Genomic DNA, 16,317 nt, shown 5'->3' with positions numbered 1-16,317 from the left:
CCAGAGAACTGCAAGTTTTTTCAGAGTTCTTCTGCTATTTGGGACACATTGTGTCAGAAAATGGTGTCAAGATTGGTCAGGACAATATTAAAACCTTGAACTGTACAAAGAATCCGAAAGTCAAAAGAATCTGGAAGAGTTGAAATCATTCCTCTGTTTTTCTGTCTATTACTCTGGAACTCCTTCATGACCCCACTACAGGATTCTCGCCGTTTTGTAAGATGGGCAAGTTAAAACTGGTAGGTGCTGGAAGCCCTTCACTCAGCAAGCATTTGAGCACATCATTGAAAAACGTACTACTTGACCGGTTCAGGGCTTTGCAAATCCTAAACTCCCTTACACCCTCCATAAAGATGCTTGCACTACAGGATTAGGGGCAGCACTCTCTCAAATAGCAGGAGGGACAGATGTGCCCCATTGTATTAGCTAGTAGAGGTTTGTTGTGAATTGATTTGCGTTATGAACTTGAGCTTCTAGCACTTTATTGGTCAGTAACTGAGACATTTAGTGATTATCTTTCCCAGTCATTACATTACAGACAGTTAACACTTGACTTACATCCTCACCTCTGCGAAATTGGATGCTAATAGCTATAGGTGGCTTGCAACACGATCTACCTTCTTGTTCAAGCTACAGTACAGAGAATCTGAACAGAATACAGTCTGCCTGTCCAGATGCCCTCAAGAAGAGCTTCTAAATGATCATACATATCAAAAAGAGAAAGAGAGTATTCACAAAATCACACATCATTTGGCATTGGGCACTGATGATAAAGTCAAAGCCATCTCTGAGAACCATCTGACTTAGAAAGCAACAGATAACAGTGCTGGAATAACAATGATGAAATATTTGGCACTCTCCCCAGACGCAATACCAGGCAGAAAATGGCAGGAAGACAAAAAATATTGAGCCCTCTAGGAGGAGATGGTGAGAAACTTATCAGTTAGAGCTCCTAGAAGATTTTTGAGCTTTCGTTTTAAGAGGGTTGCACAGCTATGTTGGCCATATGGACACTGAATGAACCCTTCATCTGGTATGGTCTAGAATTTACTGTCCAAAATGGCATCTGACCTGGAATGGAAAGTTTTGAGTGTGGAAAAGAAGCGTTCAATTTGCAGTGGTCTCCTAATTTTAACCCTTCTGTTCCTCATTCAAAACCTTCCTTTTCAGCTTTTTTGGAAAGGAAAGAAAAATGTGCAGTGGTCTCTTCATTTTTTCCGGAGCTGTAGAATCAGAAAGGGATGAATCTAAAAACGGACCTGCGTGCACCTTACTACTTTGTGGGTTTCTAATTGTTCCAGAGGTTGTGAAACGCATCTTGTCATAACCTGCTCCAAGAGCCAGAATGCGTCAGAATCCAAGTGTACAGGAAGATTATGAAATACCTTAAAAGTCCTGGGTCATTGTAATGAAATTCCTCTGATCCAGGAAGATACAAGTTCCTCTACGGTGCATGACACTTCAAATTCAAGGAAAACAGTGCATGAAATGGTAGGTACTCTAAATAACAATTGGATTAATGAATAGACAAGTAGTCCCAATTAAAGTAAAAATGAGGTACGGTGAGAAAACATCACCATGGTTAAATTACTGTTCATGCACTAAATAGAGCATGTAGAGCAGCTGAAAGGAAATGGAAGAAATCTGGACTTGAGGTCCATTGTAGTGTTGACCAAGAATACTTAACTGCCTATAATAATACTGCACGTGCTGCAAGAAATTAAAATTTTTCCAGGATAGAAAGTGGCAATAACCCCAGAATTTTACTTTCAACCATAGACAAACTGCTAAACCATACCCCTACCCCTAAATGGACAAGCCACGCCTCTGTCACTAAATGCAAGGAGTTTGCTGGAATTTTGAATAACAAAATCACAACCATCAGAGCCAGTATTGCCACAAGAAATGGAAACTATTCCATCGATGAAGTACATGAAGACATTAGATAGCATTACCACTGCTGAAAAAATTGTCATAGAGTATATCTACCACTATCTAATACTCTACAATTACTGCCAATTTGCTAAAAAAGGTTTTTAATTGTCTCTCACGCCCTGTTTTAAACATTATTGAAACTGGGGTCTTTCCTGACGCTTTTAAAACTGCTTTTGTAAAGACAGTTCTAAAGAAACCACAATCTGGTTTTATAGCAAATCACAGCACAGAAACAGCTCTAACCAAAATAGTAAATGATTTTAGACTTAGCATAGATGCAAACAAAGTCTCAGTCCTAGTCCTCATGGACCTGAGTGCAGCATTCGACACTATTGATCACTATATTATTTTAGATCATCTTGAAAACAGGGTTGGCCTCTCAAAAAGTGCCCACCGCTGGTTTCTATCTTACACTACAGGTCGAAATTTATTTGTCAGTCTTGGTGATGTATCTGAGGAACACGCATTATGTGGTGTTGCACAAGGAATTTGTCCGGCCACACTACTTTTTTCATTATACATGCTTCCATTAGACGATGTCATTAGAGAACATGACGTCAATTTCCACGGCTACGCTGACGATGTCACCTAGTAGCCCCATACATGTCTGTATAGCCAGATGACATTAAACTCTGACATAGAGTAACTCTATAAAATAGAGTTTTTTTTAACCTTGATATGCATCTGTCATGACAGAAAGGGGTTTTGAAGATCATGAGAACCTAGTAGACCCATTATCTGCATGGACGAGGGACAGTGAAAACAAAGTTCTTTTCCAAGAGAGGACAGAGAAATATGAAGTCTTCAAAAACCCTCAGGTGAGTCTTTCACAGCCCTTCTTCAAACTGCATTGATATTCAAAATGATTAATTTATGTTGAGCAGACCTATTTTATTGCCTTTGTAACTCATTTTAAACATTGTTTGTAAAAAAAAAAAGAAAAAAGACTGAAATCTACCAAGAAAATGGATTAATATGTTATTTTAAACCATTTTGAAAAGCGAAATATATAATGGGGCTTGCGTAGCAAGATGACCCAGGTTTATTTTTTTAAATACTTATTTCTTAATTTGGTGCAATTCTCCTGCTCTTACTCTTCCTAATCCCACTATTACACCTCCTTCCACTACTACTAGTACTAGTATATTACCTCCTACTTTTGCTCCCACTCCTCCTATTACTCTCAATTCTACCAATCTCATTCTCATCCTACCTCCTCTTACTCTCAATTCTGGCATTACAATATTTAACAAGTGTCTTAAGGCTTCTTTACTATTAATAATATGTTTACACTTTCCCTACACTTTTCCTTCTTCAACTACTATTACTCCTCCTACTACTCCTTCCTAATAGACAATTTACTACTACTGTAGTAAATTGTCCTAGTCCTACAGATGTTGCTCGTTTAATGACATTGTTTTCTTACCGCGGTAAGATCAGTTGGCATCAACATATGGTAGATTGCGTCAAACTGTGATTGCACTATTCCAAACACATGGGGGGAGCTAGAACGCTGAAAATGCTATTTGTTCTCGAAAATCGTTTTCTAAACGACAATACACACAATGTTCACCTAAAATAACAGGTTATAATGAATTTAAAAGCGATAAATAAATAAAGACAATTTGTTTAAACATTTGAATTATATTAAGAAATAATGAAATACAAGCAGAACTAATTGTTACGTTCATAGTTTTGAAATACGGCATGGTAGAAAAACACATCTTATGACAGTTGGCGAATAGGCTGTCAGAGTTTACTCTTACTTTGTTTAATAGACAAATGCGTCAGTCACGCATCAACTAGAGAGGGTGCTATGATCTCATTTGTCCTCTGGGTTCATTTTCTTAATCAGTCTTCTTCCTCTTTTTAACAGAGCCATAATCGTGGCCAGCGAATTGTGCTGTTTGCTTGCCATACTCCAACTTTTATACTAATAACATTTTTAAGTAGGCAAACAGATTTTCTAAAATCAACTCCTAATACATTATATACTAATACGAATATGATATCACACCAGTAAAAAAATGTATTTTGATTGAGCATAAACATTTTATAAATAGCCAAAACCGCAGCTTTTGTTCAAAATTGTGATTCCAGATTATTAGTATAAATGTTGGAGTCTGGCAAGCGAACAGCACAAGTGTTCTTACAACACATATTCCCCTACCTTTTGCTATTTTAAGACAATAAAGATTTACAATTCAAATATTAAACTGTTTGTCTCAAATTGGTCAATCAAACTATACAACACATTGTTCTCTTCATGCCTTTCACTCGTCCCAATTTATTAAAAGTGAATTAAAGTGAGTAATCTTAAAACCTACCAATTCTGATGGCTCTATTACTAACGAAAGTAATAGCCACAACCCAATAAAGTAACAGCATGAGCGGGTAGGGGAAATGATACTAGCTGTGCTGGTACTCAGAACATCAAATTAACCAGTCAGAAACATGAAAATGAGACATAGAGCCCACTGCGAAAGAATAGTGTGGAGTAGGGCTTGCTGTTAAGGAGATGAAGAGGATCGATTAAGAAAATTAACCCAGAGAACAATGAGATAGACACATGGGATGATTTGGTGTCGATAAATAAATCATCTTCTGTTGTTTGAGAATATTTTAAGTTCCAGAGAAATAATCCCCATAATCCCCACAAACTAATGTAGGCCTAATATATAAAAAAACGGTTAGATGGTGGTTAGAACAAATCAATGAAAAATGTGTGGCAAAGAAGTTTCTCCTGGGGGTTGGGCAGGTGCTAAGCCCCGAATGTATTGTGATCCTAGCAACGCCTTTTATATTGTTTCACTAATAATTAATTACTGTGATACCTTTGATGATTTACATAGGAAGCTGGATCATCTTAATGGTTCTATAAAATAATTAGCGATATTTCTTAGACAGATTATATGTTTCATGTTTTGTTTATCTCCTAAAAAAAGGAATTTCATGAATAAGATTGCAATACTACATTTTGAGGTAAACGGATTTTGTCGCGCTGCATGTGATCAACTATGTCATCAACATTATACATTCTCATTAAGTTAATTCACAAGGAGCGTCATCCTTTATCTGAGGGTATCGCCCATTAAGAGTGATTTGCGTCTGCTTGGCCTACTCTCTGGCCTCCTGGCTGTCGCAATTATTACATTGCCTTATTGAAATAATTTGACAACAATATTTTTTTCAAATCTGAATAATGGATTTAATATTTTATGTACACCTGAATAAATTAATACATGTGGTTAAAACGTTTTTCTCATGTGTCTAATTGTCCCGAACACAGGCAATAATATTTTCATTTGTTTATTAGTCCCTACAAATGTACTAAATGAACACTTAAATTATAAAAAAAAAGTTTTCATTTTCATCTCATTGTGATGATGTACAAGGGAAAATAAGAGACATGTTCGACCAGATACAATCAAAGAATATCGTCATGAATAGCCTTACAAAGGTCTAAAGCACAGTTGCTTGATGAACACAATACATGTGATAAATAAAGGAAAGGATGATTTACAGTAGGCTACCCTGTCATGGTGCCACCCGTGATCAAGCCAGCCTCTCCCTGTTGGCACCGCTTTCACCCTGACGAATTCACTGTGCTGCATTCATGGTCACCACTATTAACCACATCTGTTTCTGATCTCATCACCCAGAACGTCCCATCATTATGCACACCAAATCCTCATTACTAGGCTCACAGCTAAAGGAAAACTGTGCACCAGGGTTTACGTTAGCCGGAAAAAATGAATAAGTAAACAGATGAATAGCATATTAAATAGCCTAATATTGTGTGACCTATAAGATCTGTTGCCAAGAAAACAGTGAGCCTCCACTCACTCTCACAATAAGACATTACTGAGTCATGAGACTAAGCTCGGCGCGAGAATCAAGAGCAGCACACGCCCGTACCAGCTTAAGCATAAAGACTCCGAAATATCAAAGGTGAAGCAGACAGAACCAGGCCGGTTTAAAAAAACTAGTGATGATGCAACTACGGCCAACAAACGAGGTTCAGTAAATGATCTGAGCCTATAGTACAACTTTCCGCAGAGCCTGTCAAACGCTTTTTTGCACGCATGGGCTAGACATCCTATGGAAATGGACATAATTTGCACGGTAGCCTAGTTTTTGAGATGTTTCAAACACTGACTAATTTAAATAAAAAACATTTGTTGGATCACAGAGTTTGTGTTTTATTGCTGTTTAAGTGTATGCTATTATACAGTATGGCTATTTAAAACTTATGTCCGGTAGCTCTTCTGTATGTCCGGAATTCTGGAATTTTAACACCATATTGGCCGTTTTGATCAGACCAATAAGAGACTGCGCTTGTCTATTAAGTAATAATGATGTGAAACTGTTGCGGGATTGCAAAACTATACTAAACATGATTTAAACATACTTAAATGTAGACATAACTTTTATTTATATGTCAATTCAATTGATTTGGATTTTTCCTAAATAGGTGTAATTTATATTACATTGTTCCGTTGTCAGAAGTCTATACTCACAAACTGAAAACTATTTAGAGACTAATTACTGTTTGTTTTACATTGTATTCACATTGTATTCCTACTTAATAACCGATTAGGCATGTGAGAGTACAAGTATTGTAACAGGCGCTTTGTCTCACCGGTCCCTCTCAATGTGGAGTAATTCACAGTAATTTGTCGACTTTAGCCCATTGTACAGTAAATAAACAAATTACATGTTCTGTTCAAACACCATTTAAAGTTTTTATTGATAGAAACAGATGCAGTCTTCAGGAAATATTCCTGCAGAAAAGTGGCATCAATGACACAATAAATAATGTTCGCTTGGTGAAAGACTACAATTAGCCTACATAAATGTTAACTTAATTGTTGTAATAAACAGCTATATTTCCAGTCAAATAATTATATTTCAGTTTAAATAATTACAATTAATGGAAAGGAAGCGATTCATGTGTGTAGACCTATACATGAATATACATTCTCAGAAATAACATTAAATCAAGCACAGCAACACAGCAACATGGAATCAAACACAGCAACATAGCAATCCATTAATAGGATTATAGTAGACAATATTCCTCCGATTTGAATGTTTTATTCTGGCCATATAAGTACAGACGCAGGCTTGAATAACAGCAGTTTCAGGCTGGTGTCAACGTTCTCACAGATGCCTCCTGGTGGCCATTCTTATTTTTATTCTATGTTTTTGTCCATGCCGCACGACACTGCAACTTATAACGAGGCATACCACGGCTTGCCTCGTCGCGGATCGCCCCCTTGGCGCTGGAATTAAACGAGCGACATCTGTACGACACTGCTCAAAAAAATCAAGGGAAGATATAATCATTACAGTACAACACCAATTCAATTAAACCTCAGGGATATCAAGATGTCCATTTTGGAAGCATAAGCCATTGTGAATCAATGTCAAATGTTGTGGCGCAAATGAAAGTAATAACAGGGTCACTGGAGAGGCAACAGCAAGACATCCTCCAAAAAGGGAATGATTTTGCAGGTGGTGGCTACAAACAGTGGCTCCCTCCTTATACTTCCTGACTGATTTGGAGATGCCAGTAGACGGGCTGTTACACAAGGTGAGCTGTACAGGGCCGTAGAAGGTCATCAATGGAGCAGCAGGATCGGTATCTGCTCTTTGTGTGATGAGGAACAGGAGGAGCACTGTGAGAGCCATACATAATGACCTCCAGCGGGCTAGTGGTGTGCATGTTTCTAACTAAACCATCAGAAAAATACTCCATGAGGGTGACATGACCGCCCGATGTGCTCTTGTGGGACCTGTGCTCACAGCCCAGAACCATGCAGCTCGATTCAGACCTTACGCTGGTATCCTGTGTTCCTCCTGGTGCAGGACGTTGCCCGGCATCATGTTGCCAGAGTGTCTGGGCAGGTCCTGGATGACGAAGGCATTGATGCTATTGACTGGCCCTCACCTTTCCCAGACCTGCATATAATTGAGAATCTCTGGGATGTTATGTATCATTGCATCTGACGACGCCAAGTGGGGTCACAGACTGTCCCGGAGATCACTGATGCCCTGATTCAGGTCTGGGAGTTCAACCAGGACACCATCCGCAGTCTCATCAGGAGCATGCCCTGACATTGTCGGGGGTGCATACAAGCACTTTGGGACCATACACACTACTGAGTGACATTATGAGTTGTCGTGATGAAATCACGATGAAAAGTTGGAACAGCCTGTGATATCCATTTTTTTCTTTACATTTTCAGTTGTGAGTTTGAATCCAGACCTCCGGTGGTGGTTTGGTTTACATCGACCGTTGTTACGTCATGTTGTTCTCAATTAATTAAACAATGTACAGGAAAGATTTGGATCCTTAATATATTTTGTTCATCGGGACCTAGTGTGTGATTTAAGTGTTCCCTTACTTTTTTGAGTAGTGTACATAAACAAAACACAGGACAAACCCAAATAGTCTAACAATTATATGTGTATCCCTGTACACTTGGATCCTTGTGTGAAAATATGTATGCAACATAAAAAGTTCATAAAAAGTAACATCCCTTTCCAAAAACAGAAACAGTAAGGACTATACAATATCCCCTATGTCGTAATCCAAATTATCCACATTCGTTAAAATGAGAATCGGAGCAGCGGGGGCGGTATTGCATTCACTTTACCGCACCATTGTGACGAAAAGAGAGCTGAGCCAGAAGGCAAAGCTTTCGATATACCGGTCAATATTGCTTCCTACCCTCACCTATGGTCATGAAGGCTGGGTCTTGACCGAAAGAACAAGATTGCGAGTACAAGCGGCTGAAATGGGTTTTCTCAGAAGGGTGTCTGGCTTCTCCCTTAGGGATAGGGTGAGAAGCTCAGCCATCCGTGAGGAACTCGGAGTAGAGCCGCTGCTCCTTTGCATTGAAAGGAGCCAGTTGAGGTGGTTCGGGCATCTGGTAAGGATGCCCCCAGGACGTCTCCCTAGGGAGGTGTTCCAGGCACTTCCAGCTGGGAGGAGACCTCGGGGTAGGCCCAGGACTAGGTGGAGAGATTATGTTTCGACACTGGCCTGGGAACGCCTTCGGGATCCCCCAGTCAGAGCTGGCAAATGTGGCTCGGGAAAGGGACGTTTTGGGTCCTCTGCTGCCCCCGCGACCCGATACCGGATAAGCGGATGAAGATGAGATGAGATAGTATGTTTGTTTTTTTATATTTCAATTAACTCTATCATTTTTGTCACAATAGAACTTTTATCTGTGGAAGAAGGACAAGAAAACTCTGAAAGACATGAAAGACAGGGACAAGGAATTACTTGTGGAGGTACGCCATGCAGAATCTATCAAGTAGTCTAGACTATTGAAAAGATCAAATGCATAGTTTTCAATTGTGACATCGCCATGACTGGTTACTCTCAGCCTGTCTCCACACTATACAGGAGAACTTCTGTGGGCCCTCCATTATTGTGCCCGACCTAGAAGGGGTTCTCTATCTTAGGGAGGATAACAAGAAGTCATGGAAACCACGTCTTTTTCTCCTGCGAGCCTCTGGAATTTATTATGTACCCAAAGGAAAAAGCAAGGTGAGCAGGTCAAAGTCCTAACGGGGCAATCTCAAGCTACAACCCATAAACAAAAAACACATACACAGGCTATAAGGCTTTATTTGCAGACAAGTATCAACAAAACACAAAATACAACCCCCAAAAATAATCCAACATTTATACATGCTAGCTACACTTTTTTATACTAACATTTTAAATGTACCACTTCCCATATGTTTATAGAAACAAGATAGATGTGCCTTTTATGCCAGGTATCCTGTGTTTTTAGAAACACAATGCTTATATTATTTTGTGTTGTCTCCCAGAGACTACCATTCCATCCCCATACACATGAACCCTAAGGTGTACAACGTCGGAAATAGTAACATCCCTTTCTTTAGCAAAGCAGTTTTACTAAAAAGCAGTGACTTAACGTTGTGCAGTTCGGGAATCCCTGGGATGTAGCATTATTAAGAAGAAGATCCATTAGATTTCAAACCTACGGCTTAAAAATACATTATCAATTCTATGATTATTTGTTGGACCTCCTGAGAGGCACAGTCTTATTGTCAAGGCCTCACTACACCACAGAGCTCATCCACAAAAGGGAACTTTGGTCTTACTGTTTAAATTTAATCAATACCCTATGTTCAGTACATCATAGTCAATAGTCATCTTGTGGCTTCAATGGGTGGGTCATATTAACCTCACAGGCTAAGGTTCCCCAGCCTAAGGGAGTTTGCGACTGGCAAAACACTCCATCAAGCAAGTTGGACTCACTACCTTTTTTCCCACAGACACGCGACCTGGTGTGTTTCGTCCAGTTTGACAATGTGAATGTCTACTATGGCAAAGAGTACAAAAACAAATACAAGGCCCCAACAGATTTCTGTTTTGTTCTGAAGGTGAGTGGGCAGTTGAAATGATTCATTTGAAGAATTGATCTTTTTGTCTCACAACTTAAAGATTAAAGCACAGAATATTAGTTAGTTTTATTAAAATAATTTTAAAGAAACAATATATAGCCTCAAAATATGGTTTAATTCTGATTTAGAAATCATGGAAAGGTCAGCTACAGTCCATGAATTTGAGAATTTCTACACCCCTTTCAACCCATCCACATTGTAGGGATATCTTCATTATTGTTAGAACTGATTATATTTTTCCCTGAGCAATAGGCCTGTTGTGTTCTATATTCATTCAAAACAAGTGTGTATAATCTGGCTTCTAACGTTTACAAGACTGTATTTAAAAAAATTACCTGACTTCACTTTCCCTTGCCAAATGAGACCAAAACAGTACTAGCTAGTCTAGGGAGATTTAGGGTTGGGAACAGTACTGTGATTTTCCAATGAGTATGTATTATTAGGAGACAACAAGTCAATCCAAATTGATAGACAGACGAGCAAAATAATGTTTAAATGGGGACTTTTTCAGGTACTCTGAAAAATTTTGTAGAATTATGCATATGAGGATAAGCAAGGATACCGTGATGATTTGTAAGTTAAAATTGTAGATGTGTTTTTTTATATCACTAGTAAGGTCACAACTCAGGTTCATTCATTTAGGGAAGTAAAATATCCCCCTTTTCAACACAAAAATTGGCATACTGTGAAGTTTATTTTATTATTTTTATTGCATAAGGAACTTTCGAATTTGTAAATTTGGAACTGATTGATATGATTCAATGAACTGGAGAAAATCTAAAGATCTTATTGACAGTTAAAAACAAGACAACTGAGGAAAGCACACTATCTCACCCATTTTTTGTGCTTTCTTCAGTTGTCTTGTTTTCGACAGTCCAGTAAATTGAATCATACCAATCAGTTATCAGTAATTTAAAGGCTACAACAAGGTCAGTAAATATTTCTCTAAGATTACCAATGTCTTCATAAAAAATTGACAATGATAATTGTTTAGCAGAACTTATTCAGAGTGGCTTACAGTAACTCCGTTCCAATTTGCAGCATCCTCAGATCCAGAAAGAGTCTCAATATATAAAGTATCTGTGCTGTGATGATTCCTGGATGATGACTCTCTGGGTCACAGGGATACGTATTGCAAAGGTGAGAGTTTAGAAAGCAGAACCGCAAATGTCAAAAGATAAACATGACTTCTGCTGTGATGTTAAAGCAGACAAGGTTTGTGATATTGTGTGTATGGTAATACTCTGATGTTTGTCCCCTCAGTATGGGAAGTCTCTGTATGAAAACTACAAAACCTCCATGGCGAAGGCACAACTCACCTCTGCATGGAACAACCGTAGCACCACTACAACATCCACCCCGTCAACATCTTCCACTATTACCAACGGTTAGTAGACAACTGTTCTGCAAAATAATATATAGTAAAAGCGGCGATAGAAAAAATTAACAGGAGGTAAACTGATTGGCTGCACAATATATTGTCTGGAAGGAAACAAAACCTGCTGGTGTTACTGTGGCTTTATGAACAAAGCATAATAATTTTTTCTTTTATGAAAATAAAACAAAATATGCTATTCAATACTCACCTTTTTCTTTCTGATCTTCTCCAAGCCAAAGCTTCTGGTAAGGCCAATGGATATGCTCCCCAACCGCCTGAAGAACCTGTGGCCAACATTGGCATTGAACCTCCTCCACCACCACCCCTGCCACCTGCACAGATCCTCCCCCCACATCCGACTGTTAAGAGAAGCCCATCCCCAAATGCTACCACCAAAAAACTGCCCAGCTTGCCAACCAAGTACCCCCCATCACAGGCAACCATATTCAATCTTCCTGCTCCACCTCTGTCTCAGGATGATAGTTCAGAGTCACCACCAGACTTCCTCCCTCCCCCTCCCCCACTTCCGGATCCTGGATTCCTCTCGTTACCACCTCCAGTCAGCTTCTTACCCCCACCACCGGACTCAGATTTTCCCCTACCCCCTCCACCACCTGACCCTGCCTTCTGCCCTGTGACCAACAGGGTTCCCAAACCAGCACCTCCGCCTCGCCAATTGTATATGGGGGCTGATGTCCCCGCTCCTCCACCCCCACCCCCACCTTCGTTCACTCCAACCTCATCAGTGATAAAAACAGCCCCCCTTCCACCCAAGAGGACTACACCAATGCAAGCAGCACCCCCCGGGGGCGGAGACTTCATGTCAGAACTAGCCAGGGCTATGGCAAAGAAACGTGCCAATCAGTAGAACAGGTGGCACACCTTATACTTTTTAAACATTCAGTAAAATTAACCTGGTCATATAACTGCATGACAGCAAGAATTTAAAGCAAAGTAAATTGCATAACATCAACATGTGATGAATCAGTTAGGAAGTTACTTACGTAATATATTTGTTAGAGCACCTGTATTAATTTGAAAATTGAGTAGCACATTTGAGAAACAAAAATGTACCTTTGAAAACAAGAACAATTGCAATGACATGTCACAGAAAAAAAATTCACAATGTATTCCAAACGTTTACACAAATTGACTGACCCTGGTGTGCCAGAATGAATGTTGGACAGGGTTTTACTCTCCTTCAGTGTGTGTGCTGGAGAATACTTGATGTATGAGTCAGTAAAAAGCTGATATGTACAACATTAACTTTTTTGAACTTCTGACACTCCAGAATCTGCTCTGGAGTTATTAAAATCATAAAGACAAATTTGACATTATGAAACATTTTAACATTAACATCTGACATTGTTGTGTTGTTTATCAACTTATAGGACATTTGATAGGACATGTATTAACTTATAGGACATGTTTGTTACAGTTGATCCGATCATTTCAGAGTTTTAAAATGTTCTGTAAATACAGTATCTGCAGTATTTAAGTTTTTGAGTGGAAGGTAATTCTCCTTGACTGTCCTTTGTCATTAACTGATCAAATGTTAATAGACCATCTGTACATGATAAAATCACTCCCATGGCTGATCTCCATTGCATAAGCTTTATGAAGTGATTTACTGCTAATCATCTTCATCACACTTTTCTTGCTTTTTTGCCCTCTAGTAATATCATCTGAACATTTTAGTATTTTTTGTGCAGATTGAAGGTGGTCCTATACAACTATTCTCTACAATTTAAAGTGTTTCTGTATTTGTCATGGCAAATCTTTTGTGTAAATGCACCTGATGCATAAATTACACAACTCTTAATTGTACTGTGTAATCTACTATGTCTACAGTTTTATTTCTTTTCAAGTAATGTAATTGATTAAATACAACTGTTCAAAATGCAACTCATCTCATCTTCATCCGCTTATCCATATCGGGTCACGGGGGCAGCAGCTCCAGCAGGGGACCCCAAACTTCCCTTTCCCGAGCCACATTTGCCAGCTCTGACTGGGGGATCCCGAGGCGTTCCCAGGCCAATGTCGAAATATAATCTCTCCACCTAGTCCTGGGCCTACCCCGAGGTCTCCTCCCAGCTGGACGTGCCTGGAACACCTCCCTAGGGAGACGTCCTGGGGGCATCCTTACCAGATGCCCGAACCACCCCAACTGGCTCCTTTCGATGCAAAGGAGCAGCGGCTCTCAAAATGCAACTGCCATAGCTTATTCAGATTTGTATATCCAAATTCAGTTTTTACTTAAGTGGAATTTCTATCTCTGCAGGTTATCCCTCTAGATATTGGAAAAACTTAAATGCACAGAAGCAAGGTAACTCTGTATCTTCCCTCCCTAAGCAAATTCAGTTGGACTCTTGCATCATAGAAGAAAAAATGAGATTAGAAATGCATTTAACCTATTTGTTTTATATTTGGTAGAAATAATGAGTTGTGTAGTGTTTAACTTCTGGGCTAATTGGATAATAATGACACCATGTGGGGTTCTTACTAGCTTTAGTCTGAACACAGCAAAGGACCACATGTCAAACAGTAAACCAGATTTTTATCCAACGCATGACGCTGCACGTTCAGTTGTGTAGACTCTTTAAGGAACCTAGAACATAAAGATGAGTGACCATGTACAGGTGAATACCACAGATGAAATAATTATCGGCCTATTTCCTAAACTCTCTTGCCAAGCTTTCTTAGTCCCTGGTTAATAAGCAGCTAAGATTTTTATTTCTTTATTTTACAAAACATTTATTTTAAATATCCACCAGTCAGGGTTCAGATCCAGTCATAGCATCATCTCTGCTCTGCTTCCTTAGTTTGTGATAAATTGTCTAGATCACAGGAAACACTGTGAAGCACTTTTCGTGATCATCAATGGGCATAGATTAGTTTGCTTGTAGCTGGTTTTGAAACGTACTCACTCTGCGTGCACTATTATTCGGCAAATTGTATTCCTCTAGATACTATGAAATTATTTTATTGTTGAACAAACACAATGCTCTCAGTCAATCCAAAATATAATTGAACCTCAAACCTGAATGTTTAACAAAGGATTTTTTTTGTTGATATTTCTCAGGGGAATACATAAGTGTGCAGAATTATTAGGCAACTAAATTACAAAAATAATTTCTCCAACTCACTTCTTTATTCTAAATTTTTAGAGTAAGTGCAACAAATAAGTAACACAAAATGAAAATTAAATAACATTTCTGGCCTTTCAGAAATATTCAGTGACCGATATAGCCACCCTTCTTTTCAATAACTGCCACGAGCCTTCCACCCATGCAGTCTGTCAGTTTCTTGATCTGTTCACGATCAACTTTTGCTGAAGCAGCAACCACTGCCTCTCAAATGCTGTGGACCCTTCTCACGTTTGAGAAGGGTCCACTTGTTCTCAATTGGATTTAAGTCAGGTAAGGAAGGGCCAGGTCATTATTTGGGCATCTTTGAGGCGCTTGCTTGCTAGCCAAGCAGTGGAGTACATGGATGCATGTGATGGAGCATTGTCCTGCATAAAGAACATGGCCTTATTAAATGCTGAGGACTTCTTCCTGTACCACTGCTTGAAGAAAGTATCTTCCAGAAACTGGCAGTAGGTAAGGGAGTTGAGCTGGACCTTTTTTGGGCCTTTTCAACCCAAAAAGGTCCAACTAGCTCATCCTTAATGTTAGCGGCCCATACCAGCACCCCTACTCCACCTTTCTGGCGCCTGACTCAAAGTGGTGTCCTGTGTCCATTAGTAATGGCCACAGGCCCATACATCTGGTCCATCAAGAGTCACTCTCATTTCATCTGTCCATAAAACCTTTGAAAAATCTGTCTTCAGGTATTTCTTTGCCCAACCTATACGCTTCAACACGTGAATCTTATTCAGTGGTGGTCTTTTTTCAGTCTTCATGACCTTGACCATGTCTCTGAGCACTTGACACTGTGTATTTCTGAACACTTAGGTAGGTTGCAGTTCTGGAATATGGTGGCACTGGAGGATAAAGGGTTCCTGGCAGCTTCACATTTAATTATTCTAAAGTATTTTGTAGTTAATTTGCGTCTTTTGTTCTCCATGCATTTTTTGCACCCGTTTTGACTATTCGCAACAAAACATTTGAGTGTCCGGTGGTCACGCCTCAATAGTTAATCTTTTTCAAGAGTGTTGCATCCGACTGAAAGGCATTTTATAATTTATTACTTTTCAGTGTCAGTTAAATCAATTTTTTGCCCATTTTACCTGAGGTCATGAAGCTGCCTAATAATTATGCACACCTTGATATAAGGTGTTATTCACTGTTGCCACACCCTCATTATACAAATACATATCACCTGAAAATGATTCAATCCAATGAGCATTCAGGTTTATATGGTTTTGAATTGGAAAATGTATATAGAAATAATAATATGATCAGAATACTCACTTGCCTAATAATTGTGCACGCAATGTATGAAAGATGTCAGGGTTTGCTCACAGAGAAGGGCTGAAATGTGATTTTAATATTCAAATATGATGGGTTAATAGTTTTAGAACATACATTTTTCCAGTTATTATTGAAATTCAC

At 39.1% G+C, this 16,317-nt stretch overlaps 1 protein-coding gene across 1 annotated transcript in view; it reads left to right on the top strand.

Moving 5' to 3' along the window:
- The window catches only part of apbb1ip (amyloid beta (A4) precursor protein-binding, family B, member 1 interacting protein), a 59,432-nt gene extending 45,773 nt beyond the window's left edge, over positions 1 to 13,659 (top strand). Inside the window, exons 7-13 of the mRNA XM_013132283.3 lie at positions 2,632 to 2,753; positions 9,163 to 9,237; positions 9,353 to 9,496; positions 10,255 to 10,362; positions 11,425 to 11,523; positions 11,647 to 11,770; positions 11,995 to 13,659. Coding sequence (XP_012987737.2) covers positions 2,632 to 2,753; positions 9,163 to 9,237; positions 9,353 to 9,496; positions 10,255 to 10,362; positions 11,425 to 11,523; positions 11,647 to 11,770; positions 11,995 to 12,629 — 1,307 coding nt within the window. The 3' untranslated portion in view covers positions 12,630 to 13,659. The remainder of the gene's footprint in view (positions 1 to 2,631; positions 2,754 to 9,162; positions 9,238 to 9,352; positions 9,497 to 10,254; positions 10,363 to 11,424; positions 11,524 to 11,646; positions 11,771 to 11,994) is intronic.
- The last annotated feature ends 2,658 nt before the right edge of the window (positions 13,660 to 16,317 follow it).

Source organism: Esox lucius, chromosome 21 (assembly GCF_011004845.1).
Source record: "Esox lucius isolate fEsoLuc1 chromosome 21, fEsoLuc1.pri, whole genome shotgun sequence".
In the NCBI taxonomy this organism is placed as follows: Eukaryota; Metazoa; Chordata; class Actinopteri; order Esociformes; family Esocidae; genus Esox; species Esox lucius.
This window is presented reverse-complemented; position numbering and strand designations above follow the sequence as displayed.